Source organism: Ochlerotatus camptorhynchus, unplaced genomic scaffold (assembly GCF_037179485.1).
Source record: "Ochlerotatus camptorhynchus isolate MF236.1 unplaced genomic scaffold, CSIRO-AGI_Acam_v1.1 ptg000364l, whole genome shotgun sequence".
Taxonomy (NCBI): Eukaryota; Metazoa; Arthropoda; class Insecta; order Diptera; family Culicidae; genus Ochlerotatus; species Ochlerotatus camptorhynchus.
Window position 1 is genome coordinate 1710039 of NW_027040852.1, and position 12133 is coordinate 1722171.

General features: G+C 38.3%; 1 protein-coding gene across 6 annotated transcripts in view; it reads right to left on the bottom strand.

The window, feature by feature from the left end:
- Positions 1-8599: 8599 nt before the first annotated feature.
- alpha-Catr (alpha-catenin related) overlaps positions 8600-12133 on the bottom strand; it is a 442824-nt gene continuing 439290 nt past the window's right edge. For 4 of the 6 annotated variants that reach the window (XM_065232156.1, XM_065232157.1, XM_065232155.1 and 1 more), the window contains one exon: positions 8600-11572. In XM_065232156.1, the coding sequence (XP_065088228.1) occupies positions 11447-11572 (126 nt within the window). In that variant the 3' untranslated portion in view covers positions 8600-11446. The remainder of the gene's footprint in view (positions 11573-12133) is intronic. The other 2 variants (XR_010518373.1, XR_010518374.1) reach the window with 2 other exon arrangements.

The following is a 12133-nucleotide window of genomic DNA, read 5'->3' on the forward strand; positions in this document are numbered from 1 at the left end:
TTTCCTCATCGTGCTTAATTTTTAACACCATTTAAAGTTTTCCAACTTCAATCACGCCAAGGTCTATGATCTGTGGTCGTCCCTTCTGAGTCTGGACGTCTTTGTGCATCACACACAGACATTTTGCATTTATTATAAATACTACCTTTGTATTCGGTTAGTTCATAAAAGCTCTGGGTATTTTACTTTAGTTTTTCAACTGAATTGAATTTAGTTCATAAATTATATGCTTTATATGAAATCGTCTGTAGACATTAAAAATCGTTTAAAGACGTAATAAATAATCTGTTGACGATTTTTGTTTGAAATCACCTGAAGACTTAAGAAAACGTCTGTTAAAGTATAAATTATTTCGTTGAGCAATAAATCGTATGACGACGTTTGAAAACGTTGAAAAATGTATGTAAAGGATTTATTTAAAATTTTGGCTTGTTCTGTTGAACCTGCTCGTTTAAAATTCCATCGAAAGATTTTATTTATTGCTTTATAAAGAACAACATTATGCATAATGAGGACAGTCATCAGAAGACGCCCAAAGTCGTTAGAAGATGTCTAAAATCATCAGAAGACGACTAAAATCAGTCATCAGAAGATGCCTAAAGTCGTCAGAAGACGTTTAATGTCAGTCATCAGAAGATGTCTAAAGTCAGTCGTCAGAACATGCCTACAATAATCAGAATATGTCTAAAGTCAATCGTCACAAGATACCGTCAATCGTCAGATGACACCCAAAGTGGTCAAAAGACGCTTAAAGTGTTCAGAAGACGCCTAAAGTCACCAGAAGATGCTTAAAGTCAGTCGTCAGAACATGCCTAAAGTCATCAGAAGACATCTAACATCAATCGTCACAAGATACCACCTAAAGTGGTCAGAAGACACCTTAAGTGGCTAGCAAAGGTCAACAGTGATCAGAAGACGCCTAAAGTCAGTCGTCAGAACATGCCTAAGGTCTTCAGAAGATGACTAAAGTCAATCACAAGTCACCGTCAATCGTAAGGAGTCGCCTAAAGTGGTCAGAAGACGCACAAAGACAGTTGTCAGAAAAAGCATAAAGACAGTCCTCAGAAGACGGCTGAAGTTGTCATAAGACTCTTAAAGTCGTCAGAAGATGCCTAAAGTTGTCAGAAGACTTATGAATGTATGTTAAGGATTTATATTATTTGGTGGCTTGTTCTGTCGAATCTGTTTGTTTATAATCATGTAGACCTAACGATCTTTGTTTATACCTTTATTAAAAAAAAGCATTATACATAATATAGACAGTCATTGAAAGACGCCTAAAATCATCAGAAGACACCCTACGTCGTCAGAAGACGTTTAAAGTCAGTCGTCAGGACATGCCTAAAATAATCAGAAGACGACTAAAGTCAATCGTCATAAGATACCGTCAATCGTCAGATGACGCCCAAAGTGGTCAAAAGACGCTTAAAGTGTTCAGAAGACGCCTAAAATCACCAGAAGATGCCTAAAGTAAGTCGTCAGAACATGCCTAAAGTCATCAGAAGACATCTAACATCAATCGTCACAAGATACCACCTAAAGTGGTCAGAAGACACCTTAAGTGGCTAGCAAAGGTCAACAGTGATCAGAAGACGCCTAAAGTCAGTCGTCAGAACATGCCTAAGGTCTTCAGAAGATGACTAAAGTCAATCACAAGTCACCGTCAATCGTAAGGAGACGCCTAAAGTGGTCAGAAGACACCTAAAGAGGCCAGAAATGACCTAAAGTGGTCAGAAGACGCCTAAAGACAGTTGTCAGAAAACGCCTAAAGACAGTCTTCAGAAGACGGCTTAAGTTGTCAGAAGACGCCTAAATTCATCAAATGACGCCTAAAGTCGTTAGAAGACGCCTAAAAGTGTCAGAAGACTCCTAAAGACAGTCGTAATAAAAAGCTTAAAGTTGTCAGAAGACGTATAAAGTCGTCAGATAATTTATGAATGTATGTAAAGGATTTATATAAAATGGTGGCTTGTTCTGTCGAAACTATTTGTTTATAATTATGTAGAATTATGTATGTTCTTGCTTTATTAAAGAAAAACATGCATTATACATAATAAAGACAGTCATCAGAAGACGTCTAAAATCGTTCGAAGATGTCCAACGTTGTCAGAAGACGTTTAAAGTCATTCGTCAGGACATGCCTAAAGTAATCAGAAGACGACTAAAGTGGTCAAAAGACACCTAATGTGGCTAGCAAAGGTCTAAAGTGGTCAGAAGATGCCTAAAAACACCAGAAGTTGCCAAAAGTCAGTCGTCGGAACATGCCTAAAGTCATCAGAAGACGATAAAAGTCAATCGTCTCAAGTCACCAACAATCTTCAGGAGACGCCTAAAGTGGTCAGAAGACACCTAAAAGGGACAGAAATGGCCTAAAGTGGTCAGAAGACGTCTAAAGACAGTCTTTAGAAGACGGCTAAAGTTGTCATAAGACTCTTAAAGTCGTCAAAAGACGCATAAATTCGTCAAAAGACGCCCAAAGTTGTCAGAAGACTCCTAAAAACAGTCGTCAGAAAACGCTTGAAGTTTTCAGTAGACGTCTAAAGTCGTCAGAAGACGCCTAAAGACAGTCAACACAAGACGCCTAAAGTCGTCAGAAGATGTATGAATGTATGTAAAGGTTTTATTTAACATGGTGGCTTGTTCTGTCGAAACTATTTGTTTATAATTATGTAGTTCTAAAGATCTTTTTTATTGCTTTTCAAAAAAAAAAAAACATGCATTATAAATAAAAAAGACAGTCATCAGAAGACGCCTAAAATCATCAGAAGACGCCCTACGTCGTCAGAAGACGTTTAAAGTCAGTCGTTAAGACATGCGTAAAGTAATCAGAAGACGATTAAAGTCAATCGTCATAAGATACCGTCAATCGTCATATGACGCCCAAAGTGGTCAAAAGACGCTTAAACTGTCAAGTCACAGGATACCGTCAATCGTCAGAAGACGCCTAAAGTGGTAAGAAGACACCTATTTTGGCTAGCAAAGGTCTAAAGTGGTCAGAAGACACCTTAAGTCATCAGAAGACGCCTAAAGTCAGTTGTCAGAACATGACTAAAGCAATTAGAAGACGACTAAAGTCAATCGTCACAAGACACCGTCAATCGTTAGGAGACGCCTGAAGTGGTCAGAAGACACCTAAAGACAGTCTTCAGAAGACGGCTAAAGTTGTCATAAGACTTTTAAAGTCGTCAGAAGACGACTAAATTCGTCAAATGACGCCTAAAGTCGTCAGAAGACACCTAAAGTTGTCAGAAGACTCCTAAAGACAGTCGTCATAAAAAGCTTGAAGTTGTCAGAAGACGTCTAAAGTCGTCAGAAGACGACTAAAGGTGTCGCCTTAATACAATCGTCGGAATACGCTTAAGGTTGTCAGAACACGTCTAAATTCATCAGAAGATGCCTAAAGACAGTCGACAGAAGACGCCTAAAATTGCAAGAATACGCCTGAAATCGTCAGAAGACGCCTTGTCTTCAGTTAAGTCACTTAACAAAAGATGCTTAATGCTGTCAGAAGTTCAATCATTAGAGATTAATTCCTTGAAAAGACGCTTAATGTTATGTAACCGTGTAGTTTCACAGCCTCCAAAGACGCTTTAAGTAGTCACCAGTTTAGAAGCTGCCCAATGTTGTCAGGAGAAGAATGAAGTCATCAAAAAAGCCTAAAATCAGTCGTTAGAAAAAGTTTAAATTCAGTCCACAAAAGACTATTAAAGTCAGTTGTCCGAAGACGCTTCAAAACGAAAAAAGATGCCTCAAGCCATCAGAAGTCGTAAGAAGACGTACGAAGTCATAGTCGAAGACGAAGAGTATACACGTATACTACCCAAAATTTAAGTTCTTTTTACTTAATATTGAGTTCAGCCTCTCACTTGCAAAAGGAACGAGAGATTCGACCCAACGATATAGTTCAACCCAATAAGTTACTTTTAAGTAAATTGAATATTCTCAAATTTACGTGAATTTAACTTAATTTTGGGTAGAATATACTTAAGAGTAGGTTATTTTGTTTGCTGGTGATAAATGGTAACTACTATACGCGATTTACTCAAATTTGGGTTATTGAGCTGAACTCCGGAATTGAGGGAAAAGTACTTAATTTTGGGTAGTTTTACATCTCCGTGTAATGAAACTGGGTAAGCCTCCAAAGGCACCTGAAGTTGTCAGAAATTTATAAGATACGTCATGAAACTTTACTTAACTTGTCAAAAGACCACTAAAGTTTATCGTCAGAAGCCGTCTCATTAAAGGTCGTCAGAAGACGCCTCAATTCAACAGAAGTTATCAGAAGACGTTTAAAGACGATAAATACGTCCAATATCGATAGATGTATTATTGATTAATAGTTTCAAAAGAGCCTCCTAAGACACCTAGAATCATCTGAAATGCAGAATAAGCCTCACACTCAAAAAAATGCATGCAAATTTAGGTGCTCTGAGAGTGAAAAATACGAGCGTCAATTTTGACATAAAAATGAGTCATAATAGATGGAAAATTCAGCTCAATCATACGTACTTTTCGTCGAGTACTTAAATTTTCAGTCTCGGATCACTTAATATTAAATGACATGTTTGTTTACTTCTCATCTTTTATGTCAAAGATGGATTCCGTTAGGTGTAAAATTAATTATTTCTAAGTGTGCTTGAGTCATCAGAGATCCGATGAAATCAATCTTAAAAAGACCCCTTAAAATCAGTCGTCATAAGACTCCTAAGGTCTGTTGACAAAAGACGAGAAAAGCCGTCAGAATTTGTCAGAAGATGTCTTAAGACATCAGAATACGCATAAAGTTGCTATAAGACGCTTAATGTAATTCTACTTATTATGCATGTCACGTGACTCTCTGTCTGTGACTCGCAGAATAGAGGGGATTGAAGGCTATCCTGAAGATGTCAGAAATTCATAACATACCTAAGTTCGTCATAAGACGCTTAAAGACGCTAGAAGACGCTTAAAGTCGTCAGAAGATGTTTATAGTCTTCATAAGACGCCTAAAGCCTTCATAAGACGCCTAAAGCCTTCATAAGACACCTAAAGTCTTCACAAGGCATTAAGTCGCCAAAAACGATGAAAGTCGTAAAAAGGCGGCTTAATTCAGAATTCAGAAGATCCGTCCCATTCTGCAAGTCGTGTGACTTTCTCCCTCCTATTCTGCGAGCTACTTGACTCTCTCTCACACCGGTAAATTGATAATTGTCACTTCACTGGTGACAGGGAGTCACGTGACTTGCAAAATAAGGGGGTCTGTCACTAGTGAGGTGACATAAGTCACGTCATGTGAGATGACTCTCCATTAGATTTGCACGGAGATTCACCGCACAAGACGTTACTTTTGTCATCGCACTAGTGACAGAGAGTCACACGACTCACAGAAAAGGCCTGGATGACTCAATACGTCAGAAGACGCATAAAGTCGTCACAAGACATCTAAAATACGCATTGAGTCGCTTTTAAAGGCACCTAAAATCTCATTAATCTAGAAATCGTCAGAAGTCAGCATCAGTCATCGGAAAACGACAAAAGCTTGTATCCAAAAGACGCCTACAAACGTCAGAAGACACAAAAGTCGTTAAAAACTTCGAAATTTGTACATACCTGACGTTAGTCTTCAGAAGACGCCTTAAACCGACTTAACTCGCTAAAAGACGCCTTGAGTCGCTAAAAGACGCATAAATCACCCTAAGCGAAAAAGGGCTAGATGACGACAAATTCAGTAACACTGTAGTTTATTAGTCTTCTGAAGACCTGTGGAGTCTTCAGGAAACATCTAGAATCAACAAAAGATGTCTAAATCGACAAAAAAAAAATCGTCTGGAATCGCTAAAAAATGACTGCTAAGCATCCATTTGACTTAACAACTGTCTCAAAAGCAATAACAATGTGACACCCATGCACAATTTTGCATTTAAAAACAAAATTGCATCATGCAAGGACTCGTATGAAGATGACTAGAGTTACCAGAAGTCTCGTGGAACCATCAGATGGAATGGAGTCATCAGAAGACGGCTTGAGCTACCAGAAGTTTGCAATCGTCAAAATTATTCTTCATCTAAGTTTTCCAGAAAATGTCTGGTACAGCTACTGGAATTTAGATTAAAAACTGTCTCCAGTGACTTGGAATCGTCAGAAGAAGACTGGAGTCCTCAAAAGACGCATCCGAATTAACCAGAATCTGTCAAATGTTGATGAAACCATATGCATAGTTCATAAACAGGATGTCTGGAGTCAGAGGACGCCTTGAGTCGTCAGACGAGGCTGTCAGAAGGCGTAAATCATCAGATGTGAACTCATCAGAAGATGCCTGGAGTCGTCAGAAGACGAAATCTTGGCTCCACCCGATTTCATCAGTTGATTACGGCTGGAATAGCCTGTTGCCATCAGAAGACGACTTAAATCTTTAGAAGAGACTTGGAGTTGCCAGAAGTCATCTGCGTTCGCTGGAAGATGACTGTTAAAGTATGCGTGAACATTCAAAATAGCATTTTAGCGAAGTCAACAACAAATCAAGAAAACTGGCAACTCTTCCATTTTCTCATACGAACGCTATGAGATAGTTATAATCGCGTCAGCTGCCGCTCAAAGGTAAATGCTTCGAACGAATTTGATAGCAAAGATTACATCCTCAGAAGAAAGATTTGTGTATTTGCTCATTTTTCTATGCGTTGCTTCCACCTTCACTCAAGCGCAGCGCTATTGTATCTCTCGCTTGGATTATGGCAAAGTTGCCAATCTTCTTGATATGATGTCTTCAATTTTAAGAAGCCTGGAGTCATTATTAAACATCTGGAGTAATCAGAAAGTGTCCGGCGTCTTCCGAAAACGTCTTATATTGACGTATGAACTCATCAGAAGATGACTGGTTTATTAAACAAGTAGTTTCTAAGGATTTTTTTAGAAACAATAAGTCAAAATTTTTAATCACAATACTTTCACATACCAAACATTCACTAGAAAGCAGATTTCAAAAGATGTCTAGAGTCATCAGAAAACGCTTCCAGTCAACAACGCCGTCTTTAATTGTCAGAAGACGTTAAATCTCCAAAAGATTCCTGGTGTAGTTAAACGCTTTCAGATGTCATTTGGAGTCTTAACGCCCAGACGTTTGAAGCCGTAATGATTCGTGTTCGTCGATGAAATGCAGTGGATTGTGCTGGAATTGCTCTCGACTACTGTGGGTGTATGTCACTTACGAACGCGGTAAACGTAAACCAAGGGCTGTGGATGTCAAATACGAACAATCGTCGCCTACCTCGCATGCCTCGCATAACTGGTTCCAAAGGTAAACAAGCCATAAGCAACCTACAGCGATTGTTTACGTTTGGAGCCAGTTTCATACAAGAATGATCAGTAGGCTGATTTGACAGCACGTCCCCCCTCCCCCCCCCCCCCAGACGTAAACGTACTTGGCAAGAGTCACCAGAAGACGCCTAGTTGGAGTCGTCCACACGGTAACCGCAAAATACCCAATAATGACAACAAAGTAAGCCTTTTCGAGGGAAACTGGGACTACCCATTAAATGAGTAAAATTTTACCCATTTATTAGTAATTACAACTACAAAAACAAGTAGTAAGTATTCATTTTTGATTAACAAATACTCATAAATGGGTAATATTTTTACTCATTTAAAGGGTAGTCCCAGTCTCCCTCGAAAATGCTTACTTTGTAGTCATTATTGGGTATTTTGCGTTTACCGTGCATGGGAATCTGGATTCGACAAAGGCCATTTGAAGTCGTCAAAAGCCGTCAGAAGAGGCTTGAAGTCTTCACTGTATATGATTGGAGTCACCAAATAAGATTTCTGATATATCCGGAGAACTTGAGATTTGGGCGTAATAATTCTCGCGTCACTTTTCAAATAGACCAATGTAACATATCCACCATTTTGAGAAAATCGAAGTTGAAGTTCGACAGATTATTATTTTAACTGTTTAAAAATAATACATTTTGCAATACTATTTTTAATGTAGTCAGTGTACAATAACGTTGAAAATTCAGAAGAAACGGTAAAATCACAATTTTACTTTGAATTTCATGCTACAACATAGAAAAAACCACATAGGACGTTTTGACAAGTCGAGTTGTACATCGGACATGTTACATTGGACGATTTTTCTCAATGACATAATCAATGAGTGTTACATTGGACGTTTTGTCTACATGATACTAGATTCCCTTTCACAGATTTCAGAGTATAGTACCTAACTTTAGATTGGCCCTGCCTTTGGAAAATGAGCACCAATCATGTTAGGCAGTCCGAATGACCGAAGTAACAATCATATACCCATCATTTCAAACTATACATTGGACAATTTTTGATCGATGATTTTCTTAAATAAATGAAAGTAAATTTGCATGGGTGTTTTTGTATCACATACAATGATAGAAGAGCAATAGCTTGTATCGCTTAACTCGATTTGTTTACATTTGTTACATTGGTCTATTTGAAAAGTGACGCGAGAATTCTCGATTTATCGCGAATAAAAGAACAATTTTGTAAACAAACTATACCAAATCATAGAGGAACTATTCCTCTGCCTGTTTGTGTTATTAGTTTTTTAGATTAAGCTTTAATTCGCGAGAAATCGGCAAATGACGGTGACGTAAATACGTATCGGTTGTCGTATGTACTTAGACGATAAAAGAACTTTTTATCGAAAATTCACTCAAGTCATCAGAAGACATTTTGAACTGACAGCAAACGACAAGTGCAGTCGTGATGATGACTACTGCACGGTCGTTGAATGTCATCCAAATTTGAGATCCGTTTACACTCATTAATGTTACGCGATTTTGTTTATTTTTTCGGTTTTCTCATTATTTAGGATGAGCATAAAAATTTCAATACCATCATATTTGCCTATGATTTTATTATTTATCCAGAGAACTTTGAAATTTGGACGTAATAACTTTCGTAAACAAACAAGTCAATCGCCGATTTCTCGCGAATAAAAGCTCAATCTTGCGAACAAACTTTACAAAATGATAGAGGAATCATTCGTTTACCAGTTTGTGTTGTTAATTTCTGATATTGAGCTGACATTTGCCAGAAATCGACGATTAACGTGTTTGTTTACAAAAGTAATTACGCCCTAATTTCGCAGCTCTCCGGATATGAAAAAATGTCACTCAAATTTGAACATAAATCTGTTTACATGTGAGGAAAATCTTGGAAAATGTTACTCAGTCTTTGAGTGACTGTTGTTTTCTTGCGTATTTTGAGTAAACGGAACTCAAATTTGAGTGAGATTAAACGACCGTGTAGTCATGCTCAGGCATGGAAAATCATTTACATTCATTTGTCTCTAACTTTTTTCATCAACAGCATTCCGCAAAATGATGTATAGAGCTATTGTAGGTTTTGTTATTAACTACAACTGCCCATAACTCAAATCTGTATCTCTTATGACTCACGAACTAGAGCAGGCAGAACTTGTTACTGTTTTTCAGTGAATGTAAAATACATTCACTGAAAAACAGTAGTGGTTTCTGTTCGCTCAGGTTCGTCATGCATAAGAGATACGGATTTGACTTGTTGAAAAAAGTTGTAGTTAATAACAAAATCTACAAAAACTCCATACATCATTTTGTGGAACTCTGTTGATGAAAAAAGTTAGGGACAAATGAATTTAAATGAATGCAAATGATTTACCATGCCTGGTCATGCTGTAAGGGCATCTGAGAACGTCTACATGCATCATTACATATTTAAGAAGTCAGACAGACTCCTAAAAACGTTAGCAAACTACTGATGTTGAATACACGGTCACTGAGACTAATTCAGTGGATGAGTAACTTTTACTCAGTTGTACGGGAATATCATATAAATTTAAAAAAAATAGCTATTCAGCACTGCAACCTTATAAAAGCGGCTCACTCATAATGTTACTTTTAGTGGCAGTGGGATCACTTGTGGTTCATAGCTGTATTAGATTTTTTATTCATCACACATCAGTGGACCAGAAATCACACCTAATATAGCTCGGTAAAATCTCCAACAGCCGATTACCTCGGCATTTACTTTTGCTAATATCTCTGCAAAATATCTGTTTGTTAGCTGATATCTCATCAAAATGTTATTTGTTAGCTGAGTCTCGGCAATTGATTTACTGAATCTCAGCCAAATAAATTGCAGAACTATTCGGCTGTTGGAATCTCGGCGAAAAAGTTTAAGTGTGTTCCACCCTTGTTTAAAAATTATCTAATTCAGGGGCCAAACGCACCAGTTGACTTTCTTTTGAGTTTTTCAGCGATTTTGGTCTGAGCTATTTTGACCTTCCGTCAAGCAGCTCTTCTAGTTTTTTTTTTAATTTCATTTAATTTATTTGGAAAGCTCAATCGTGTAAGCTATACGGAGCCGATATGTCATTGTTGGTAGATTAACACTACGTCTAGTAGTATAACTATTACCTCACAGTCTTGAAATGGATTAGTTTCTAAAATGCCTAGCCCAACTCAAAATCAACCGAATCGGGGCATTTTCCCCAACTGTTGAAATTTCCACTTCAGCACACCAATGTCACCGGCCAGCCTTTGAATTATTTTCATTGTTTGTGTCGCAACAGCACCTAGCTGTCCTCAGAATAAAATCCTTTGTAGAGCGTTTGCAATCTAAGCTAAGATGCCAGAGTTGTGTGATGCGAGTGGTTGAAAGAGAAAGCGAGAGAGAGAGAGAGAGAAAGAGAGGCAGAGAAAAGAATGCTAGAACTGGATTGAGCTACCGGAAACGAATCTATCCTATACTGTTTACATTAGCAAAGGTAAGCGACTAAGGGAAATTTTATTGCGTCCACAGGGTAGCCGTGTACAACCACGGGTTTTGCTTGGAACTAAAAGCGGTGGTGCTTGGTGTATTTCAGCGTATCTAGAAGGGGGGGGGGCAAGGCAGGGGTGCGTAGAATTTTGTTTCAAATAGCGAATTTGTTTTAGCAGGGGATTCTCCTCAAGTTTTCGATTTTGTTTGTTTTGTTTTTAGGATTTAGGGTTTCGATTCACTAAACATTCATATTTCAATATTTATGATTTCATATTACACATATTTTAACAAACACTGGTTTTTTGTTCCTCGTAATTATGACTGACGTGTGTGTGTTTTCTTATGTGGTTTCTTTTTGTGTATGCGGTTGGTTTGATGGTCGCTCTAGAAATTGAGTTATTCTCACTGGATTGGTCAAACTTTGAATCTCTTGTTCACCTTGAGTATTTGGTTCTTTTGGTTTCGTTTGGTTGGTAAGGATTTGATTTTCTTCTTCTTCTTCTTTTAGTTTGGTTCTTGCTCACTGGAATCCGGTTTTCTGCTCCTAAACGAGAATCATCAAACATACACAAACGCGGAATATAAATTCGATAAATACGGCCATATGCAATGTTTAATGCTTATTCTAAAACAGCAGGAAAGATACTCTGGTCCGCCGGGCATCACCTTTAACGCCCCGGCGGGCCATCCCGTACTGTCACATGCTCGCCTCGGTGCTGGTCGTGGATCCCTTGCTGTCGCCTTGCATTCCCGAGGAACCGTCCTCGTCCCGGGCGCCGCCGCTCGCTGCCCGTCCGGCCAGGCCACTAAAGTCTAGCTTATACTGTTTGTTTGCAAGGAATAGGGTAAGAGAAAGAAAGTCCCAAGCACGCCCATCCAGGCGCACCGGGGATTGGGGAGAGAAGAGAAAACACGAGAAGAGAAATGTTAATTAAATTTCGTTCAAATCCGCTGAAAAATGAATGCTATTAGTAAGTCGTTAGTAAAAGTTGCCATCAACAACGGTCTTATGTGCTACTGACAAAATTAGAACAAAAGCAAATTACAAAAAAAAAAACTAAACACTAACGACGAACGCAAAAACTGAAAGCTTACGACACAAACAAAAAAATCATTAGTGTGTAAATGAAGGAGGGAACAAAAGGGACAAAAAGTAATGATGGGGAAAAAGTAACCGAGATAGAAAATTAATTTCTCCTTTCATTAGCAAAAAATCAACTTCGGTCGGTCGATGCTGCTGCTGCTGCTGGTGGTGGTTGCAATTTGAAACAATGCGCGGCGGATCCAGGGATAGTTTTTCAGCAAAAATATTTACACCTTTGTTGTGAAGCGGCAGTAGAGTGGGGTTTATAAGCGTTACTGGGTTTTATTTTGTTTACTGGTG